Below are 24890 nucleotides of genomic sequence, written 5' to 3' on the forward strand. Positions count from 1 at the left end.
TATGGTACTGTATGTATATATGGTACTGTATGTATGTATGGTACTGTATGTGATTGTTACCGTGAATCTCAGGTGTAGCAACAGCAATGAGCAACAATGAGCAATGAGCAACAGCAGACAATAGTTTATTACAATCAGGCTGCAACAAAACAGGAACAATATCCAGCATCAAAGCAGAGAATTGTCCATCCTCCAATAGACACATTTTAGTATTGAACACATCATCATTTTGTCCAGTAAATGTATTTCCAATGAGCCTATTCAAGTGAATTTGCACCAGACTTTGGTATTAACTCAAACAATCCAGTCAAAAATCTAAACATTTATGTCCATATGTAAATACAGTTATGTGTAATGAAACATGAACAAAGTATTGAACACACTAACTGAAATTAATTCAATACTTAGTGGAGAAGCCTTTGTTTGTAATGACAGCTTCAAGGTGCTTTCTGTATGAAGTAACTAATCGCCCCCAGGTTTTCAGGTGTGATTTTGGCCCATTCCTCTACACAGATTGTCTTTAAATCTGGAAGATTGCGGGGGGCCCTCTTGTGAATCTGGATCTTCAGATGCTTCCACAAATGTTCAATTGGGTTTAAGTCAGGTGATTGACTGGGCCATTCCAACAAGTTGATTTTCTTTCTCTGAAACCAATTGCGAGTTTCCTTTGCTGTCTGCGTTGGATCGTTGTGCTGCTGGAAGGTCCACCCACGTCTCATCCTCAGCATCCTGGTGGATGGCAGCAGGTTCATCTCAAGAATCTCTCTGTACATGGCTCCATTCATTGTTCCTTCAATGATAAAAAGTCTGCCAGTACCACAAGAGGAGAAACAGACCCACACCATGATACTTCCACCTCCAAACTTCACTGTTGGTATAGTGTTATTCGGGTGATGTGCAGTGCCATTTCTCCTCCAAACATGGTGTGTTGTGTGACAGCCAAAAAGTTACATTTTGGTCTCATCTGACCAGAGTACATGCTCCCAGTAGTTCACTGGTTTGTCCAAATGTTGTTTGGCAGACGTAAACAAGCTTCAACATGTCTTTTTTTCAGTAGTGGAGTCTTGCGGGCTGAGCGTGCACAGAGGCTATGGTGGTGGAGTGCATTGCCTACTGTCCTTTCTGTCACAGTTGTACCTGCTGCCTCCAAGTCTTTCTGGAGCTCTTTCCTAGTGGTCCTTGGCTCTTTGGCTACTCTTCTAAGTATCCTTCTGACTCCCTGATCAGAAATCTTGCGAGGAGCTCCTGTGCGTGGCCGGTTGATGGTGGAGTGATGTTGCTTCCACTTACGGATAATGCCCCCAATGGTGCTTACTGGAAGATTCAGAAGTTGTGAAATACGTCTGTAGCCAATTCCATTTTCATGTTTTGCAACAATCTGGTTGCGAAGGTCTTGAGACAGCTCTTTGCTTTTACCCATCATTAGATGTTTGTTGTGTGGCACCTTGGTAACAAAAAAACCTTTTATAGCCCATCAATATATTCTAACCCAGCTGACATTAATTATCACAGATTGGAGGTAGAGTTGCCTCCTTGGACTTTAATGTTTAGATTTTTTGTCTGGATTGGTTTGACCAAAGTCTGGTGCAAATTTCACTTGAATAGGCTCATTGGAAATACATTTACTGGACAGAATATGAATATAATATATCAATACTTATTCCCCCCATTGTATATACTCTAGAATCAGTTGGAAATACCATCTATCTTTTGATTAAGACACACCATTCAGATACAGCAGAGAGATCATGTAAGTAACATCTCACTTAATCAGGTAGTCCCGGTCAGCTAAATACATTAATAGAACATACAAATATGTAAGTGAATCATCTATCCACTAGTAGGAAATAGCAGGAAAACATTTTTTTAACGACACAGGAGAAACATATCATCAGCCATATCATCAGATCACATATGATGGTTATACAAGTCTAAACATAAATGTTAAGTAAATAAAGTACTTATGCATGACAGGAACAATCACAAATAAGACGCAATACAAAGAAAGTATTTATGCCAGCATAGAGCGAGGACCGAGGTACAGATGCATTGCATATACAGCAAAGTAAATCACAGTTGTCAGCCCATGCCCAGATAGTACAACTACATTTCATGATATATTTGTGAACAATATTGAGCAATACCATTATTTCAGTACTGCATAGGCTACGACCAGCAAATGGACCTGGAACGTACTGTCATCTGTGCCTCTTAAACTGAATGCCAGATTTGACAAATGTCTACCTAATAACCAGACCTAAACTAAACTGCTTATAACATTAGAAATATGATGGTAAGATGCAAAAGGAGGATGTCATTTGATAGGTAACACCTTGAAGTTTCCTGTGGAAATGCTCAGCTCATAGTTCAGAATAACATACTACACACATGACAAGGAGATAAAGTAAACAATAACGTAATTAACAATCAAATTAAAGCAGAATTTGGGCCCAACTATTCGCACATCCTCATGAAGGGGGTATGTGTGGGATGTGAGGTTGCATCTCTTGCAGTGCCGACAGCATCCATCGCTGGAGGGACCGCCTCTGAGCCTTTCAGCATCCTCGGCGGCTTGGCCATATTGTGCACCTCGTAAATCGGCTGCGTCACACCTACACCGGCTTTCTCAGCTATAAAAAGAAAACATCAACATCAAATTGACAAGGAATAAATATTAACGTTAGCAGGTAAGGGCTGAAGTAAATAGTCACTGGAATAAACAGGTTCATCTTTTCTTAATCATGTGAACTGCGCGGAACAATGCAATAGGCTCTTCGTCAAACAGATGCGTTGTTCTCTAAACCGCTTTGTGTGTGAATAACGTCTATTATTAATCCCCCATCGAAAAGCACATCTCTTGATATAGATTCCATATCGATTTGTTTTTAACGCAGGTGTAGGATAATTGCTTATGTTTCAATACCCTTTTCTGCACGATAGCACGCTTTTAAAAAGGGGGAGATTATAATGCCATTCATTGTGACACAATACGTCAGACGGTCACTAACATGTTTAGTCTTTCTTTGAACAGGTAACGAATTTACACATTATCGCCTGGGAAAATGGTTAAATTAGGGAATAATTTCAGTGACAAAAATAATGCCAAAGCCGTTTCCGAGGATGGATTTGACACCATTCCACTCATAACACCATTAGATGCCAGTCAACTGCAGTTCCCTCCACCCGACAAGGTAAGATATACGCAAATAAACTATAGCCTACCTCTTCTGTAAAACCATGCAGCTTATGATACGCCGTAGGCCTAGAGGAAAAAATAAACATTAGCCAAATAGGCTATATCAAACGACCTAAAGAAAATAACGTGTTTTAAATATGTTATCAATGTTTTTTGTGGCACAAAGGCTCACCTTCAACACCTCAAATAAACGACTGTGTTCATTTCACATAGAGAAAACATAATTGTCACTCATATATTGACATCAAACATCTTCACAACACATTAATTTCTATTGACTGCAATATTTAACATATTTTCAGCTCTATTGTTTTAAGACTGGAGTCATGATCTTGTCTGATACCATGTGCAAACTGAAGTACTCTATTTGGCTTGAATCTCTCATGCTTCAACTGTCCCCCTGTCTAGGTGGTGGTAAAGACAAAGACAGACTATGATGGGGAGCACAAGAAGGGCAAACTGCGTTCCCCTAAAATAGCAGAGTTCTCAATAAGCATCATTGAAGGGGTATCTGAACGACTCAAAGTAAGAATTGCGTTTTTGTTAGTTATATATATATGCTGTGACTGTCTGTAATATATGCTGTAAGTATATATATATATATATATTTGCTGTGAATGTCATCACTCATCAGACACTTTTAGGTATTTTGGGCTAAATTGATAAATTTGCAACGCAGTTTTGTTCACTGAAAGTCTCCCTAAGTCAGACTATGAGTCTGATGGAGAACCATAATGCTAGTAGGTCTGGGGGGTGGTTATGCCTCCAGTGAATTTGACCAGCTCCACGGATTCTATCGACAAATCGAGAGGAGTTGAGGAGGTGCTCGAAATGGAGGCGGGGATTCCAACCGGAATTATCTTTCAAACAGGGAATTGAATGCACACTGCTCACCTGCAAAAGGATGGCATTGACAACATCTTCAGCTAACTGGGCTTGTAAACAGAGAGCGGGAAAAGACATCACCATTGGCTCAGGTGGAGCTACAGGAAAACTTTAGAGGGGTGGAAACTCACTGACAACTTCCTGTTCCCAGTGATGACTCCCAGAATGCCAATGGAGAGATGAGATTCTGGGTTCTGAAGAAGAAGAACAAGAACATGACAAAATTACTGCATGGTAGATAGTACCTCCTGCTCAGCGTCTGTACTGCATACATTCACTTCATCAGTACATCAGTACAGCATCTAACAACTTTATTAGAGTAAATGTAGTCATGTGGCCAACAAACAAAACAGAAATCAATGTACATTATGTCACGGGAGTGAGCATGGAAAGTGTATCAGTTGATACAAATGAATGATTGAAATGGTGTATTGTGAGGTAGCAACAACAGCACTGGTCAATTCTGAGATCCATGTTATATACATGTGTAGATATTTATAGACGGATAGAGCGTAACTGACCACACAGAGCCAGTCTGAGCTGAGCTAAGCTGAGCCGTACTGGGTTGTCGTGGTTACGCAACCACCATATTTGCTGAAACCGTGCTGGAAACAACATGTCTGAGAAAATATTTGAGCCTGCACCAAGGTCAGCCCTGTAGTGTGAATTAGGGTTAAATGTGTATTTTGGTGTAGGGAACACACGCGCACACACACACACACACACACACACACACACACACACACACACACACACACACACACACAATCCAGGAGCTATTCCCTCGAGTTTGCCTTCAGCCCAAGTGCATTTATCATTGCTGTCATAATATTTCCCACCTATCCACATCTTTTAGGTTAACTGCAGTGCCAACAGGGAACATTTCATTCACACATTGTGATTTCGGCCACCCTCCACTTGGCATTCTCATGCCGTTCATAATGCTATGCTTGGGGACCTAATGCACAGTGATGCATTTAGCCCCGCCCCAAACTCCTTGATTAATTCTGCTGCTGCCATGGCGATGGATGGCCCTGTACTGGTTGTGTTTCACTCACTACCTACGAAGGTCTCTGAGAGCAGTTGGGTGTTGGACGCAGTGTTCATTTTGGCAGACTATTTTACATGTAGTCTTAAGCGAAGATGCACATTAATGTTAGTCACATTTAGTCATTTTGATCCTCCCTAGTTTTAGTTGAAAAACAAAAACATTTTAGTGTTGTTTTGGTCGATGAATAAAACGTAATGACTAAAAGTAAGAAGGATCAAAATGATATCCTTGTTTCCATCGTTCTAGTCAATAACCTTTAGTCCACGTGGGGGAGAGACGTGAATGGATGGATAGATGAAGAAATAGATTAGTTGATATATGTAGGGGGGCAGAGAGAGTTTTTGTCAGGAAGCTTTGAGAATTGAAATTCAACAATGGTGTGTTTACGACCCTGCAGTATACAGGCCTGGCAGAGCATCACCAGATACCCAGCATCTGGTGGGGTTAATGTCAGAATTGTCATTACCAAGGCATTCTTTAATATCGTTTTTAAGACCACATAAAGTACAGTTTTATTCAATAAAGACTGACAGTCAATTATGTTTTGCAATGCTAGAAAGGAAAGTAGTACCTAATTGTAGTTAGGGCAGGACATCACCTGCAATGTGCTTGTCAACAAACAAGACCAAGAGGGGCAATTTAGGTCTACTAATGGCTAACCCTAACCCTGACAACTTACCTTTACTGTAACCACTCAAAGGTAATACTAATACTGTCTAATACTGTCTAATCTCCACACAAGTCAAAGTTAATACTAACACTGTCTAATACTGTCTAATCTCCACACAAGTCAAAGTTAATACTAACACTGTCTAATACTGTCTAATCCACACAAGTCAAAGTTAATACTAATACTGTCTAATACTGTCTAATCCACATAAGTCAAAGTACTGCTTATGTGTTTATTTCGACATAATAGTTTGCTAATTTCTTCCCCTGACAGTTTACTCAAGTCAATGCTGTAGCTGCATTGCTAGCTTGGTGTTTGGTGGAGGTATACTGTAGTAATGTGCAGATAGTGTAGACTGTGTTGTAAGAAATGTATTTTGTGGAACAAATATTGGCATATTATGTGGTATATAGGGGAAAAAACATTTTCATTGTAATTTAATGCCTTGAAATATATTACATTTTTATTTATTTAATTATTGTGGTTTTCATATTCTTTTGCAAGCTTTTTGTGCTGAGCAGCATATAGCAGAAAAGTATAGAGTAAAATATATTTACATCTGAAGTCCTATGGCATTATCTCTATTATCCAAAAACAGTACTTGCTGTTAGCATAATGCACTTTAGATGAAAGGAACCTCTTTATGCTGTCTTCTCTTCCATGAATGCTTGTTTTGCATGGCAGCCCTTGATATCATTCTTTTCATGATTTCTGTCAGATGTTTGTACCTCTATGAGAGAAATCATGACTGAAAATAGAAGTAATGTTGGGATATTTTCAAAGAGACATGAAGAGAGAGAAAAGAAAGAAGAAAATACAAGGTTATGAATCAACAAGCTACACTTTAACATCATTTAACATGCAAATGATAGAACTCAGTAGGACACTAATGATGATGACTGTGTTTGTAAAGCAGCGTATGTCTTTGGGCCCATGGCTGTGACAAAGCTCCAGTCTGATCGTCACTGAGGCTAATCTGATTTTCTCAACACCTCCCTTTCACTCCTTGGTTCCTACAGTACCAGTGGCCATGACATAATACCTCAGAGATGTCAGTGCTGTGCAGATGGTTAAAGATGCAATGTTTTAGTTTGATCCTCTGTCCAATCCCAGATGAACCGTTGGCCCCCCACCCCTAGACATTCCTCCATAGTCTGTAGATGGGAGAGGATCAGAGTAGTGTGGTTATCAGTCCATCTAGCAAATGAAATATTCAACATATTATTGATATTCAACAACATTTAGAACATTTTTCCTAAAGTGTGTGGTATGAGTTTTTGCTCTTAAAAATCTACAAGGGGCCATCAAGAGATCTCTAGGACATGTCCTCTGTTCAAGATAGCGTAGCCTCTCCACATCCGTTCTTCTTCAAACTTCTGCTTCTTCAGCGCACTTAACGTAACCATGAAAGACATTTTATGAAAACAACATTTAACTTGAACTGATTTCATCAGAATAGCCAAGGAATATTTCCACCCTGTTTCCCATTGTCGACCCACGTCCTCCGCAACACTGCGCTTCTTCCAAAGACGAAAGTATCTCCCCGGATGATTCTTCTATTTTCTCTTGGGCTGGTATTCAACCTCCCCAAATACTCGCATGTCACCCCTCTCCTTCGCACCCTGCACTGGCTCCCGATAGCAGCTCGCATCAGATTCAAGACCCTGGTGCTTGCATACCAGGCAGCTAAAGGGACAGCCCCTGCCTACCTGAAGGAAATGGTAACCCCCCAAACCCCTGCCCGCTCACTCCGCTCCTCCACCTCGGCTGGCCGACTGGCCCCACCTCCTCTACACAGCAGTTTTAGTAGAAGGCGATAATAGGGAGAAGGTTTTTCCTTCTATCAGTGGCCCCGGGCCCGAGCTAGAGTACTCTTCCTGCAACGAATGGTGGACTGCTGATTCACATGCTTAGTATTCAAATGTATTGATTGTAAGTCGCTTTGGAATAAGGCGTCTGCTAAATGCCAAAAATGTAAATGTAAATGTCTTCAAATTCTATTGACATGAAGGTGTGACCAGGCTTTGATATGAAGGTCTGACCAGGCTTTGATATGAAGGGGTCTGACCAGGCTTTGATATGAAGGGGTCTGACCAGGCTTTGATATGAAGGGGTCTGACCAGGCTTTGATATGAAGGGGTCTGACCAGGCTTTGATATGAAGGTCTGACCAGGCTTTGATATGAAGAGGTCTGACCAGGCTTTGATATGAAGGGGTCTGATCAGGCTTTGAGGAGCTTATGGACCTAGGCCTGGAGAAACAAGGCCAACAAGGACATGGGCTAGGAGTTGTTTAGGGATTGGCCAATGTGTTAAAAGTCAATCAGCCACCCATTCTTTCTCCTTTTTTCTTCCCAGGTCACTCTGCTGGTGATTTGTGCATTGGCGTTTTTGGTGTGTGTGGTCTTTCTGGTGGTCTACAAAGTCTACCAGTACGAGCAACCCTGTCCCGAGGGCTTTGTTTACACGGTAAGCCTGTCTCCTGACCTTTTAGTCATTCATGGCAATTCATGTTGGATAGAATGACAGTGGAGACTCAGTCAGTAAACATTACATGCTATTGTTTTCATTTTGGAACTGTGGGAATTTTCATCAGAGTTGATCACTAAGAGCTGTTTTGAGTACATCTGAAAAGTGTCCTTCCCTCTCTTCTTCATAGAAGTGTGACCACTGGTCACAGCCTTTTTTTATTTTTTTTTTACTGTTTTTATTTGGGGTTTTCAATTTTATAAAGAGGGCACAAACAAAACAATACAACGACAAGGACAATATTAAACATACACAGCAAGAACCCCAGAGCTGATTGAAACCCCCACAGAACCCAGACAGGACCACTGGAACTATGAAGACTCTGTGGAAGCCCATCCAACTCCACAGACTTGTGAAAGTTGTCTGTCCTCTCACCTGTCTTGTCACTTGCTTCCACCTACAGCAGGGTTCACCAAGGGACAGAATTGTTCTAAGCATAGATAGACTGTGGGGGCCAGACTTTAAAATATATATAAATGTCACTCTCAAAGAACCTGAAGCGTAAAATTAACATGGAAAACCACAGCTTTAATGAAGAATGGACTGACAAGTACGCATTAATCTTGCCAACTTTCAGTAAACCTGTACGCCTCTTCTGCAAGGAAACAGTAGCTGTAGCAAAATAATATAATCCTCACCATCACAATAACACAAGGCATGCAGCTTTATAGCGGGTCAGTTTTAAAATGCACTGGGAAAAAGTGGGCCACACAAACCTCCAGCCCCTAACACCTACTCATGTAGGTTAATTGAATTGTTTCTGTGTAGATATGTTGCAGGTATCATCATTTGCTGCACACTAAACATGTTGGTGAATATATAATAAAGAAATGTTTTCAATTGCATGGAGAGAAGTGTGCTATTTTAATATTTTCCTCTGATTAGAAAGCAGATATTTTCCATCTATTTTTTCGGTATATTGGGCTACTACCGTAGTCTTACTTTTTTACTAATGAATTCATTCACATCGACTCACCGCTCAGTGGGAGAAATTACAGCGTGGGGAAGCGACCACGGCCCTGAAGCTGGGCTCATACTCCGTCAGAAACCCGTCCTGAGGGTTTACATGCGTCCATCTCAAATAAGGTGGTCAATGAAATTCAACACAAAAAGAGTGACGGTCAATGGGAAGATCATATGCGACCTTGAGGCATTGTTTGCTGGGCTGCTGGTGGTGGGGACCAAGAGAGAAATGGAGCTCTCCGCCCTCTTTGACTACGAGCTCGGCCTGGTCCCTGCATCCATCATCGATGAGTAAGGATGCCTCAGGAAGGGTACCAAGTCTGTGATTGACGTCCAGTGTCTTGGAATCGTTGTCCCCGATCCCTGTGGTGTGTGTGTGTGGCCATCGTCAGGCACTGTGATTGGTTGACCTCGCAGGGATGGGGCACCGGCTTAATCGCTACATCATCCAAGACGTTTTGTCATCTTTGACCGGTATGAGCAAGTCTCTGCCAAAGACCGTGAGAGGCAGAGAAGAGCCAGGCAGAGCTCAACAGAGTACCGACTGTCAATGACAACCCCTCTACCTAGCCGCGACAAAGTGATGAAGAACAAGACAAACAAACGGAGGCTGGGCGAGCTCCTGTGCACACACAGCCTAGGAGATCACATGGAGAGGGTCAGCAGAGCAGAGAGTACTAATGTCACTCAGGACGAGGCTAACGTCTCCCTCATCTCATACATCGTGACGTTCGAATTATAAGGTTCTATCTCCATTTTTGTCAAAATTGAGTTTTTCACATAATCTGATCCATTAGGTGTTTATTAATGTCTGTGTGGTGTTATTTTAAAAATGTTGACATTTTTGAGTTAGTAATTAATAAAATACAAAGGTTCCATCTCACAAAACATAATGGAATGTAAAAACTTTGACGCTCAATATCTCTGAACTACCCTAAACGGAGAACCGTATCATTCTAAGCTCACGACATGTTGGAAGCAGCCAGTCGCGGCGCTACAACCGTCCGCATTCTCAGCGACGACACTGATGGTTTTGTGCTCGTGGTCTGTTGGTGCTGGAAGGAGGTGGGCATCACATGTCACCTGTAGATGGACAGATGGGATGGCTGACTGTTCTCAACAATTTGATAGTAGAGAATCTCAGTGAGCAGTGAGTCGCTCTATCCTGGCAATGCAGGACGCTCTCTCCGGGTGTTACACCACCTCCTACACACACGGCCCGGAAAGAGAAGGTGTCGGCATATAATAGTAATAGTAATAATAATAATAACTTTAATTTATATAGCGCCTTTCAAAAAGCCCAAGGACGCTTTACAGGGGAATGATCGGACAGACAAAAGAGAAAACAAACAAAGCAAAACTGAAACAATGACTAGGGGCCAAAGGCCTTGGAGAACAGATGAGTTTTGAGGGCTAGTTTGAAGGAGTCCAGGGTGGGGGCGTTGAAGGAGTCCAGGGTGGGGGCGTTGCGGATCACTGTGGGGAGGGAGTTCCAGAGGATAGGTGCGGCCACGCTGAAGGCTTAAGGCCATGAGGTACCTGGTGACCTGCTTCACTTCATCGGAGAGGAGGGAGCTACTGATTTACAGATTACGGAGGATTGCAGATTAGTGAGGGGTTTCTTCCTGGCCCTGTACAACCAGAGGAAGTCGGCATCTTTGAACGTTGCCAGATATGACATCTACCGAAAGCGCGAAACCCCCACAGCACTGAAGACACTGCCTCCTTATAGAGCGCAACACACTCCTCCATGGACGACGTGCCCATCTACAGGTGCTGCTATGGAAAACAGCAGACCGCCCAGACCCACCAGCTGTGGACATCACACAGTTTGGACGGGACAAGAAGGAAGGCGAGAAGGAGGGAGAGGAAGTCATCATGCCCGTCCTGGATGTAAGCCCCGCTGCTCCTCCTGCCCTGTTGGACATTATCATCTGTAGCTGCAAAGCTGGATTAAAGCCCTGTTTAACAGCTAAGTGCAGCTGCGTAGCTGCAGGCTACTGCTTCTGCAAAGGCTATGATAGTACATTTGCAACTCACGTACACACACACACACACAGCAAGAACAGCAATACGACAAGAATGTAGAGTAGAAGAAGATGAAGACGATGCGGTGCTATTTTCACTTCATAACTTGTGAAAAATAAATTGTTGATTTATCTATATTTTAATGTTCTATTATATAAAGGACATATCTAGCTTGCTGAAAAACATAGTGGTCGAGCTCAGGCACCTAAATTGTATTTTATTTAGAATACCCTCTGTAGTTGAATAGGGCGAGTGTCTCCAGAACAGAGTGGACACATAACAGGGTGGACACTAACAGGGTGGACATTTTGAGTTAAAGTTAGCCTTTAGCCTGCCTGTGTTAGCATAATGCCTCGAATGACCATGAATACTTGATGAGGAATCTAATTTGCACTAAATACTTATTTTTAGAAATTATTCAATTTGATTGATCTCCTCAATATTTAGACATAACAGGGTGGACATGTTATGGTCAACTACATTAAACTCACTGGATAAAAACATAAAAATCAGATGGTAAAAGAGGTAGAAAATCACACAGCTTACAACATTTGAAATCCCCTCCACTGATGTGATGTCACCTCATGAGAGTGATGTGATTGAGAAATATGGTTTTCTTTTAAAAGGGACATTAACACAGCATAACAGGGTGGACAGTGATCGCAGGGACAAGCATACAACCTTACTTTTTTGTACAAAATAAAAAAAAGGATAAAAACTGTATTTGATTTCAATAGATATTGATCAGGAAAATGAAATAATAATAACATATTTGGAAATGTATATGTTTTTAATAGTTCTTTTTTGGATTGAAGTTGAATGAACAACACTGGGGACATCCCAAATCCCATGCCAAATCCCATTTACATCTTTAACCAAAGCTTTTAAAATGTAGAAAACAACAACTTAAGCCCATATCATTGTATTCATAATAAATAACAATTGACTATACTACATGAAAAACCTAATGGAATTAGTATTTGTCCAAATTTAGACAAAATACAACATGATTTGTACTGGGGACGGAAAAGGCACCTTATAAAAAAAATGACCCAGCTCTATGTCGGGTATTGACCTTGCGTACGCACATTACCTACTGGTTATGCAGAGTTTACAGTCATGTGAGTCGCACTGTAATTCATGCGAAGTGAACGTGACTCGTAATAAAATTAACGATGTTGTTATCAGACGAGAAAATGAGTTTAATTCAAGATTTAAAGGGAACTGATGTTTATGATTGTATTTCAGTCTTCCTTTATATTCCTCCGGAGCTGTCAAGGCAACGCCATCTCCCCTTCAACATGCCTAATGCGCTAAATTATACTGGTTTTTTCTCCGGTGTCTCCCGTGTCTGGGAGTGAGCGGCCATATTTTCAATGTCACCTGATAAGAATAAGACCTTTATATTATTACAGTATGAGCATTTGCTGGTTAATTGTCATCAGCACTCGAGTTGAGGGGGGATGAGGGGGGATGGCATCCCCCCTGAAATAAAAACGGTCAAAATCATCCCCCTTCTAAAACTGCCATCCCCCCTTTCCATCCCTTATGTCATTTTATCAATGAACGTGGTATTACTGATATTTCAACATTTAGTTTTGCGCATATTGAGTAAAATACTGTGGGCGAGGGGGCACGCACACATGCAATGACATTTTTACCAAGTCACTGACACTGAAGTCACTGACGCTGTGGGGATGCTAAAATTGTCCTCATGATAAAATCCACCATCCCCCCTGATTTTCTTTTACAACTTGAGTACTGGTTGTCATGATCAAACGTTACAAATGCAACTTACCAAGAAGCCACCCTTCTCTGCCCTCTCCCGCTCACTTGGCTTAATTGAGCCGCTATAATTGAGCCGCTATCACAGGGCGTAAATACAAAGCTCATTCTCAAGTATATTAGGTATTTATAGACTTTAGTACGTACACAATTTTAAACGAGCGCTTTAGACAAATGTGTCTTCGCAGTTTAAGATACACACATTAATCTGCTGCGGTAGTATGACGTCACACCGTCATATTAATGTGTGTATCTTTAACTGCGAAGACAATTGTAATCTTCTTGCACTTGAATAGCATTAAGGTTGATGCAGGCTCACTAGTCAGCTATAATATATAACATTTTATATGAAAACACCTGCTAGCATGCTAATTTCACACGTAATTCGCTCCTGAATCGTTGATGGCCCTGCCAGGATTTGGCAGTGCCAGGTTTTGGCATGACAGCCCCAGTACTTGAGGATATTATTTACCCATAGTCATATTATTCTAGTTTGGTATGGTACTTGCCGTTGTTATGTCTAATACCTGTGAATTAAAATGTTTGGATAGAGTTGAAGTTATCTCAATTATTTCAAATACATAAGTTATCTGTCCAATCCAATCAATTAAGCGTCCTCTAAAACATCTAAATTGACTGAAACTTCATTAAAATCAGCCCACTGGGCGTTGAAATATGGTCACTTCTGGTTTAAATGGCCATTATGAATTTTTTAAATATCTGAAATAGATTTAACATCCTCAATAACCACCAAAACCACTCCAATATTGTCCAAATCGTCGAATGTGATAATTAATGCTAATTTTGCCAATTATGCAATTGCCCAGCATATGCAAGTTAGCATCTGGCAGTTTCTGTGCTGGGGACCCATACTGTATGCAGGACCAAGTCTGTCAACATTAACAATAAATATATAGATACATAAATGAATGTATGAACAAATAAATGAATGAATACACACAGTAATAATGAAATACATTTCTATATTTATTTATTCTTTTACGCATTCATTCATTGTTTTCCACATTCATTCTTTGTTTTCCACATTCTTTCCCACATTCATTCTTTGTTTTCCACATTCATTCTTTCTTTTCCACATTCATTCTTTCTTTTCCACATTCATTCTTTCATTCTTTCTTTTCCACATGTATTCTTTCTTTTCCACTTTATCAGATCTGTATGCAAATATATGGGGGCGTATCTTGCATGTTGTCCACGCCCTTACGCATTTTCATTGGTTGATACCGCGCGTGACGTGTGAAAGCAGCGACGCAGTTATCACCACAGACGGGTAGAGCGTCTATAGCCCCGTTCTCACACAGCCTCTTTCACCCTATAATTTCCATGGAATCCCAAACTATGTCGACATCCCAAGCTATTCCCGTGTTGTCCTCTTTCACACATGTCGGCAATGGTCTATACTAGTCCATCAGCACTGTATGGGAGAACTTGGTGATAACCACAATACCAGTTGACTCAATTAGACATAGCCCAGAGCGCATATGCGCGATGCAAGACAGCTGAGACCGTCTCCACTGCGTTTATATCACAAAATGTACATTTGATAAGTAAAAGTAAGCTAGCTAAGTAAGTAATCTAGCTGACTATGACTGGAAACGAAGTACTATCCAGTTAGAATTATAGAAGATCTAGTTGTGTTTTCCTGCTGGTCTCGCTGCCTGGGTTTGAACAGACTTGTGGTGACTAAAAATTGCTTTAAAAAATGCCTTTCCACCAAAGAACTGTATATATATGCCATATATATGCCATATATCATACCTCCACTATGATTCATATGCAGAGTTTGACTTAGGATGCAGTGGCGGCTGGTGCTAAACATTTTGGGTGGGGCACAGGTTATGGGGGCATGCTCCACGGGGAAGAATATCAACTTTAAAATCTGGATTTACAGTCGATTTTAGCATGAGAATAACAGTGTTTCTGCCTTGGGGGGGTGGCATGGACCGTGGCATGGACCCCCCCCCCCCCAGGGGGTAAGACCCTGCGACATACCAGCGTCATGTCCAGGGGGTGTACTAACTTGTACATTAAGCCGCCTCACGCTACGGAAACAGGAGATCCCTATGGGCCATTAGGCTCGAGAACCATCGGTTCTCAAGGCTACTTACTTATGTGGTCTTGACTACCTGTCCACTTTCTCACCTGGTTCTTGCTCTCTCTCTCTCTGGTGTGCCGACACCATCCTGCTCTCTCTCCTTCTCTCCCTCCCTATCCTCCTCTCTCCCTTTTGCTGTCAACCAAAAGGCAAACATAACAACCAGAGTATTTATAATCTAATAAGAGGTATAAATTGATCCATATCAATTGTTATTTATATATACATACATATCATATATTCGTCATAGTCAGGGACTCCAATTAAATGTCACGTAGCCTATAGGCATCTCCATCAATCCAGGATTCATTACATTGTCTACTGTCACATTGCCCATATAGTGGGCTGTTGTTCAGGTATTGATGTTAGCCATTGATGTAGTCAGGATTATAGAGTTGGTTTAATTACCTGGATGTAGTGTGCCATGGCCTCTCTGTGGTCCGTGAAGGAGGCAGTGTTGTTAGCAAATGTGACAATCAGCTTGCGTGGAAATAACAGCCCATACCTCACGTTAGCCTCCCGCGGGGTTGAGGTCCCAGCTTGTCGGCACCAAACACGTCGCATAACAGGGAATTCATAAAAGCAGTGGGATTGCCTTTCTCACTGTCTTCAGGCAGTCCCAACACTCGAATATTAAAACTGCGGCTACGTGCTTCAATCTGTTCAATTTTCTGTTTCAGTGACATATTATCCGACTGTGATTGAGAAAGTTTTTGTTCGATATCAGTTAGACGGCCTTCCGTCTCGTTAGCGGCTGTTCCCAGGTCCTTTACTTTGGTCGTATTGGAAATCATATCCTTGCGGAGTGAATCCAGACATTCTTTAATTGGTTTAAGTTTCAGATCAAATGCGGAGTCAAGCTCTTCACGTATGACTTCTCTCATAATTGATGCAAATTCTCCGCGGTCCATCACCGTAACTTTTTGTTTTAGATCGCTTCTTAGATTTCTTAACTCTCTGCTGCCAGCAGCGTTGGCCATACAACTTGAGTAACCTATATCAAACAATCAACAAACAGCCGGTGCGGAGATTGCGACCACAAACGAGATAAGTTTGACTTCGGTAATAGGTCCAGTTGCAATATCCTCAAGTTAGGAACAAAATATGCCTCCTTCTAATCCATTTGTTCAATTTGTTTACAGAAATAAATCCTCCTTACATTGTAAACAACTTAATTTGTTAGGAGAGCAGTCGTGCGTGCGTTCAATCCATGCTGCCCCGGAAGTCGGAAGTCCTCAGCATATGCATTTTCTGCTATACAACCGGATATTCAGGGCGCAATTTTTGCGCCCCGGCCGAGAAATAGGAGACAGCCAATTGGAGCGCTGCTACAGCTCACGTGTAAGCGAAAAGTATTTGGCCTGCTATAGACTTGCATTCGACCGGCGCCCCGACTCCTCCCCCTATGTATTTTAACAGTGAATTTTACACACACACAGAGATAAAATGTTTATTGTATTGGAGGATTTTTAATGAATGCTGATAGGCGCCGACAGAATATCAGCCGCATTTTGTGAATAAACAATGTTTATTTAAAAAAAAAACTTTTACAAATCGCAACTAGGAAGTGAAGGTGGGGGCGGCGCCCCAGCGCCCTCTATCGGCCAGCCGCCACTGTTAGGATGGCACCAGAAAAAAATGTCCAGCCTAACCAAATGAAGTACCTCTCTAGCCCAGGCAGTGAGCTGACCTCATGCACTGAAAAACTGTTTAAAGTACAATAATGAGTATTGTACTACTTGGATTTCTATTCTGGTTGTACTTTTTTTTAAATATGCTATGATTGGAAATTAAGTAGTGTCTGCTCTTGGTTGAGGGCTTCACCACGTCACGCGCAGTATCAACCAATGAAAATGCGCAGGGGCGTGGACAACATGCAAGATACGCCCCTATATTTGCATACACATCTGATAAAGAGAAAGACAATGTTGTATTCACATAGGCTGTGTTCGGAATAGCGTACTAGCATACTGCATACTAGCATACTCAATGAGTATATACTGCATACTACCTACTAAATTCACAATAATAGTATAGTAGTATCCGAAAACCAGCCGACCATTATGCATACTCCATACTGCCTCCCAGAATGCCTCCCAGAATGCATTTCGCCGGGAGCGGCGAATTTAAACCTCCATTTTAAACCTCCATTAGCTAAAATATGTAATTTTGGCTTTACAAGTGTTAACATGTCATTTTATGAAGTTTTAATATGTTTTCAGGCGAGAAAGTAACCACATATATTCCCAAAATGTGTCCAGTTTACCAAAATAACCCATTTACTGTATATATCTGATCTGACGATTTTTTTGCATCTTCTGTTCGCTAGCTGCGTTCGTAAATTCGCCCTGGAAATATGATCAGCACTCATGGAATGCCTCTTGTCCAATCAAATTACCTGGTCCCTTTATGACGTTGCACCCAGTGTGCGCTCCGGCGCTCTCAGAGCGATTTTAACTTCTCCCTTCATCCAGGACACCTTGTGCATAGTCTACCCACAAATAGAGTGCTTATATAATAAAGTTCCATGAACAAGAGTGCTCCAGGCACAGGCATATGGATGCTTAGGGTCATGGTCCTCTTGCTCACGGCCATACTAGCCTGAATACGCCCGATCTCGTCCGACCTCGGAAGCTAAGCAGGGTTGGGCCGTGTTTGTACCTGGATGAGAGACCGCCTGGGAATAAGCTTTTCGTTCCTCCGCGTTACCGAGGAGAGGCGCGTGCAGCGGCCGAGGAGAGTGCACTCTTTCCGGATAGTCATTTATGCATGCTCTCGGGGTTCGAAACATAACTTCCCGGGGTGCCAGTGGGTTGGTTGATGGCTCAAAATGACCGTATAGCGATGGTGGAGTTAGCAAAGTAGTATTGTGTTTTTACCACCTTCCTAGACGGTGTTATTCACGGACAAATACGGTGCCCGGGGCACACTCTTTGCGGGTTAATAACGTCGCTTTACCGGGGCTTACGGTGAAAATTCAAATGTGTCCGGACAGGGGAGAGGGGCGGGATCGTAAATCACTTTGAATGGAGTCGATTGGAGACCCCCAACGATGTCGACACTGCTCGGAGTGAATTTAAGCATTTTACGCATGTTGAACTCCCTGTTCATTGAGTTTACTCCCGGTTCACTTCTCGGGGTGGCACCACGGTGGTTCAAATAAATATATATGAGCAATAACATATCGTGGGCAAGCACTACAACCAACTTGTCCGTCTGAAGCTACAATACTGGGATCATTCGTGATTGGGCTACAAACAGTCAAATACTAGGTGAACATGTGTGTAAGACACAAATAAACTTGGATTTCATGCATTTCAAGTGGCATATTTGTAATCATGACGATGTAGTCATGTCTAAGAATGCATTTCACCATGTTAATGTTAATTATTGTTAATACATGTTAATTCCCAGTATAGTGAAAATACCACCGCTCATCCGTAAACAGACTTAGCTGGGGTGCTGCAGCTGAAGAGTATCAAATAGAGTGCAAAAAAGCAGCATCTGCACACTCAAATATGTGCAAAAAACGATGTTTATTGCAAGCTTTCGGTCCCCAGGCTATCGGACAATGTAAACAAAAGCTGTATGACAAGTTTGTATGACGCAGTTTGACGAGGCTGAAAGCGCACAGGGTTGCCAGATGGGATTGACAATTTACAGCCTGAACTTTCTATAACCTCAAAATCAAGTAGCCCATTCGGCGGTAACCCGTCCCATCTGGCAACCCTGGACGCAACTCTGGACGCGAAATGCATTTTGGGAAATAGGAGCCGAGCTAGGGTCCATCAAAACCGACTTAAATTTTACCGGAAATAACTGCTCGCCTACTAAATTTCTCGCATACTCAAATCTCGCATACTGTACAGTTCGAACGTACTACATACTCAAAATCTACGTCATATCTAGTATGAGTAGTATGCTAGTACGCTATTCCGAACACAGCCATAGAATCGTTTGTCTTTGTCATTGTCAGATGTGTATGCAAATATAGGGGCGTATCTTGGGCGCACTCTACGCATTTTCATTGGTTGATACTGTGCGTGACGTGGTGAAGCCCTCAGCCAAGAGTAATAGTCCTTGGGCCAAACCCCAAAATTGAACATTTCATTACCATTTGGTTGGGCAAATTCGAGATGTGATTTTTTTATTCCTATGCATCCCTAGATTATGTTTTGATATGATAGACCTTTTGGTTTGGCAGCTTATTAATGGTTAGTGGTTAGGGTTAGGTCCCTTGCCATATCTTGCTTCCCTTTGCATGAATCGCGCGTAGCTGTGCTGTGGTTGTGATAGAGACATGAGCCCTTTCATGTTGTTGAGCCCTTTCTGAGTCTCCTAAACACGTAGAGACCAACCCCGAGTCGATCAGAGCTTCCTACGATGAGCTATGGTAACTTTCATTCACTGGTAGGGGGGTAGGTGCGGAAACGTGACCATAGCTCAGCCTAAGAAGGTCTGATCGACTAGGGGTCGATATCTACTGTTCAGGAGACTCAGGTGCGTAAAAAACCCTCTGGTCTCAAGTCTCTATCACAACCACAGCCCGACCTACGAGCGAATCATACGAAGGGGAGCAAGATATGGCAGGGGACTTTTGCTGCCAAACCAAAAGGTCTATCATATCAAAACATAATCCAGGGATGTATAGGAATAAAAAAATCACATCTAGAATTTGCCCACCCAGATAGTAATGAAAAATGGTTTGGCCCAAGGACTACCTCGATTTTGTCGCTTTTACCACGTCACGCGCGGTATCAACCAATGAAAATGCGTGGGGCATCAACCAATGAAAATGCGTGGGGGCGAGGACAACATGCAAGACACGCCCCTATATTTGCATACAGATCTGATAATCGGGGAAAGAATGAAAGAATGAATGTGGAAAAGAAAGAATGAATGTGGAAAAGAATGTGGAAAAGAAAGAATGAATGTGGAAAAGAATGTGGAAAAGAAAGAATGAATGTGGAAAACAATGTGGAAAACAAAGAATGAATGTGGAAAACAATGTGGAAAACAAAGAATGAATGCGTAAAAGAATAAATAAATATAGAAATGTATTTCCTTATACTGTGTGTATTCATTCATTTATGTATTCATACATTCATTCATTTATCTATATATTTATTGTTAATTTTGACAGACTTGGTCCTCCATAATACTGTACATTTGTAACTTAAAACTTTTGGGTACTCAACATTTCTGAGTTCACATTGCTGGCAAGTAGACTACTATACAGGAAATGCAGGGTGGAATTAAGAGGGAACATTTTCATTTCTTTCTTCTTTGATTGCTGAAATTATTAATTATGTTATGGAATAGTGTGCAAAGAAATGCCACACGGAAGAAGAACACTTAAAATTATATTTTCGCTATCAAATTATATATATTTTCCTTCTGCCATTTCTCCAGAACCCACCGCGGGCCTATTGGTGATCCATGACCTACTACAGTATGTAATCATGACTACTACAGTATGTAATCATGACCTACTACAGTATGTAATCATGACCTCCTACACTATGTAATCATGACCTCCTACACTATGTAATCATGACCTCCTACACTATGTAATCATGACCTACTACAGTATGTAATCATGACCTACTACAGTATGTAATCAGGGCAGTGATATTTCTGAAGGGCCGAAGAAGTGAGGGATGTACTAACAGAAGAGAGGGATGGACTAACAGAAGAGAGGGATGAATGAATGAATGAATGGTCTTTATTGTCATTGATATAGTACAGGTACCAAACAACGAAATTTGGGAGGGGGGGCTCCCCTGGTGCTAGGAATGAAAAAAAACTAAAAAAAACTAAAAAAAACTAAAACAAGAAGGGAAAGAAGCTGGTTTACATAAATAAAGGCTATGTACACTATCCACTATACTATACTGTACACATAAAACACTGTGCTGTACTCTATGCTATGCTATACCTATTCTAACCTATTGCTGTACTCTATGCTATGCTATACCTATTCTAACATTTCCTATTCTCTGCAACCTTATGTACCCTAGGGTTGTCATATTGCACATAGTGTTATTGCACATTCATTTAAAGTGTCGCAGTTTGCAGGCTTGAAATGTAACCATTTGTGCCTCAGCACTACACCTGATTTTCAATCCAGCAGCTGCCATCAATCCGTCCAGACTGTCCAGGGCCCAGAACCTAGGTCTTTGCTGTGTTCAGGGCCTGGATGGCCCTGGGGTAGAAGCTGAGCTTCAGTCTGTTTGTCCTTGCGAACATGGTCCTGTACCGCCTGTTCGAGGGCAGCCGAGCATCCCAGGGTGGGATGGGTCTCTGGAGATCTTGGAGGCCTTCCTGAGGCAGCGTGTGTTGTACAGCTCTTCCAGAGAGGGGAGGGGGGCGCCGGTGATCTTCTGGGCCGTTCTCACGACTCTCTGTAGCGCATTCCTCTCTGCGGCTGTGCAGCTGGAGAACCTGTTGCAGATGCAGTAGGTGAGGATGCTCTCCACTGCGCAGCGGTAGAAGGCCACCAGCATCTCCTGTCCGATGTGGTCTTTCCTGAGGACTCTCAGGAAGAAGAGCCGCTGTTGTGCCTTCTTGATGATGGCTGCTGTGTTGTTCTTCCAGGACAGGTCATCCTGTATGTGCACCCCCAGGAATCGGAGGGTTGAGCAGGGGCTGGACCTCAGATTTTTTCCTCCTGAAGTCCACGATGATTTCCTGGGTCTTTGACTGGTTTAGCAGCAGGTTGTTAACCTTGCACAGCTTGCTCAGCTGCTCTACCTCATCCCTGTACGCCGCCTCGTCCCCCCCCGAGATGCAGCCCACCACGGTGGTGTCGTCTGCAAACTTTACGATGGAGTTGCTGGGGTGGACGGGGGTGAAGTCGTAGGTGTAGAGGTTGTAGAGGATGGGGCTTAGCACGCAGCCCTGGGGGGACCCAGTGCTGAGTCTGAGGGCTGTGGAGGTGTGGGAGCCCACCCGCACCCTCTGGGGGCGGTCGGACAGGAAGTCCTTGATCCATGCACATATAGAGTGTGATAGTCCCAGGTCTAGTAGTTTGGTCACTAGCCTGTCTGGAAGGATGGTGTTGAAGGCAGAGCTGAAGTCCACAAAGAGCAGTCTCGCGTAGCTGTTTCCCCTCTCCAGGTGGGATAGAGTGGAGTGGAGAGTCGTCGCGATGGCGTCCTCTGTGGACCTGTGGGCTCTGTAGGCGAACTGGTATGGATCCAGGTTGGGCGGGAGGCGTGTGACTATGTGGGCCCGGACTAGTTTCTCGAAGCACTTCATGATGATTGGTGTGAGTGCCACTGGGCGGTAGTCGTTTAGGCAGCTCACCGTGCTTTTCTTCGGGACTGGGATGATAGTTGAGGTTTTCAGGCAGGGTGGGATGGTGGCCTGGGACAGGGACTGGTTGAAGATGTTGGTGAAAACCCCGGCCAGCTGGTCGGCGCAGTCCCTCAGCACCCGTCCCAGGACGCCATCCGGCCCTGAGGCTTTCCTGGGGTCCACCGCCTTCAGCACGCGTCTCACTTCATGCTCTGTGAGGGTGAGGCTGCTGAGAGCTGGAGAGAGTGGTGTTTGTGTTGTGGTTACCTCCGTTCGCCCCTCGTCGAACCGGGCGTAGAAGGAGTTCAGCTTTTCCGCCAGCAGGGGGTCGTCCTCTGCGGCTGTGAGCCTGTTGGCTCTGAAGTTTGTCATGTGCTGAACCCCCTGCCACACCCGCCTGGAGTCGTTGCTCAGGAAGCATTCCACAATCTTCTCTCTGTGGTCTGCCTTGGCCTCCCGGATGCCGCGCTTTAGGTTAGCCCTGGTGGTGCTGTACAGCAGTGTGCCCTTCCCTGCGAAGGCGTTGTCCCTCTCATTGATCAGTTTTTGGACCTTCCCAGTCATCCATGGCTTCGTGTTGGGGTAGACCCGGACCCGTTTGTCCACGGTGACTGAGTTGGTGCAGTTCACTATGTGGTTCAGAACCGACGACGTGAACTGTTCCAGGTCCTCATGCTCATATTCCTGCCATGAGGTGTCATTCAGGCAGATCTGCAGTGGAGCGGACCCTGCTGGCCAGGTTCTGACAGTCTTAGTGGTGATGGGAGCACTTTTCCTCATGGGAGTGTAGGCTGGGATCAGGAGGATTGACACATGGTCAGACATGCCTAGATGAGCTAGCGGTCTAGCCTTGTAAGCAAGATCACGACGCCGACGTTTGCGCTTGAGTGTTGGGATAGCGTACCATTGTTCACCCAGCGACCTAGCGATTTCGAATGGGATTCCTTGTTGTTTCAAGAATTCCGTTGTTACAGTCCTCTCATTTTGCGCACCAACTTTTAGTAAGTCTAGTCTGCTGTAGGTACTATTTACACAACCGTTCCCTATAAGTACTAAAATAAAAATGTACATACAAATGTACTTAAAAACACTAAAAAACACCAGCGTTGGAGCCACTCCGAGCCGCACGTCTGAGCGGGCCGCCATCTTGAGCAGGGAGCCGGGATGGAGGATGTACTAACAGAAGAGAGGGATGGACTAACAGAAGAGAGGGATGGACTAACAGAAGAGAGGGATGGACTAACAGAAGAGAGGGATGTACTAACAGAAGTGAGGGGTGTACTAACAGAAGTGAGGGGTGTACTAACAGAATTGAGGGGTGTACTAACAGAAGAGAGGGGTGTACTAACAGGCTTCCTGAGTACTATTAGCAGGCCTACTCCACATTTCATTAGGTAGATCATTGGCAGCATTCAGTGTGCAATAAATATCATCCCACATTCTGTAATAACCTTTTGGCAGACCACCTGCAAGACTGATAAAACCTTTATTGGTTGCTATGGTGAATACATTTTCCCTCCTTTCCTTCTCTTATGGTGCCTTAATATTATTTCATTTAGCGTGATAAGCCAATAAGTTTCATCGGTACCAAGAGCTTTCATTCACCACATTTCAACAACAATTCCTTCATCCCAAGGTTTCCTTGTAACAGGTGCCCTGTTATTTCTGATTTCATCTTGTACTCATATTCCTTTTTTAGTCTTTCCTTAGTTCCTATGGCAAATGTCTTCTGACCCATTTCTAGTTCACTGAATACTGATTCGCCATTTCTGTCCCTTGTTCCTGATTTGAATAATTGTTCTCTCCACCCCACCTTCTCTCTCTCTCTCTCTCCTCTCTCTCTCTCTCTCTCTCTCTCTCTCTCTCTCTCTCTCTCTCTCTCTCTCTCTCTCTCTCTCCTCTCTCTCTCTCTCTCTCTCTCTCTCTCTCTCTCTCTCTCTCTCTCTCTCTCTCTCTCTCTCTCTCTCTCTCTCTCTCTCTCTCTCTCTCTCTCTCTCTCTCTCTCTCTCTCTCTCTCTCTCTCTCTCTCTCTCTCTCTCTCTCTCTCTCTCTCTCTCTCTCTCTCTCTCTCTCTCTCTCTCTCTCTCTCTCTCTCTCTCTCTCTCTCTCTCTCTCTCTCTCCTCAGCAGCAGGGTCGTTGCATGCCGGCAGGGATGTACAGCTACTACCCCCCTCAGGGTCCCGGCGGGCGTGGCCGCCTCTTCACCATCATCAACCACTACAACATGGCCAAGCAGACCATCACCAGGTCCGTGTCCCCCTGGATGACCGTCATGTCCGAGGAGAAGGTCACCCAGCAGGAGACCGAGACTGCCCAGAAGTTGGCCTAACCAGGGGGAGGGTGGGGGGCGGAACCACGGCCATTTGAA

General features: G+C 43.3%; 1 protein-coding gene across 1 annotated transcript; it reads left to right on the forward strand.

Moving 5' to 3' along the window:
- Positions 1–3062: 3062 nt before the first annotated feature.
- On the forward strand, positions 3063–24851 carry nsg2 (neuronal vesicle trafficking associated 2; the record flags this gene model as incomplete). Its single annotated transcript, XM_080528652.1, has 4 exons — positions 3063–3191; positions 3605–3721; positions 8160–8270; positions 24651–24851. The coding sequence occupies 4 exons, from the start codon at positions 3063–3065 to the stop codon at positions 24849–24851; spliced, it is 558 nt and encodes a 185-aa protein (XP_080384778.1).
- Between the last annotated feature and the right edge of the window lie 39 nt (positions 24852–24890).

Source organism: Nansenia antarctica (genome assembly GCF_963989245.1).
Source record: "Nansenia antarctica genome assembly, chromosome: 4".
Taxonomy (NCBI): Eukaryota; Metazoa; Chordata; class Actinopteri; order Argentiniformes; family Microstomatidae; genus Nansenia; species Nansenia antarctica.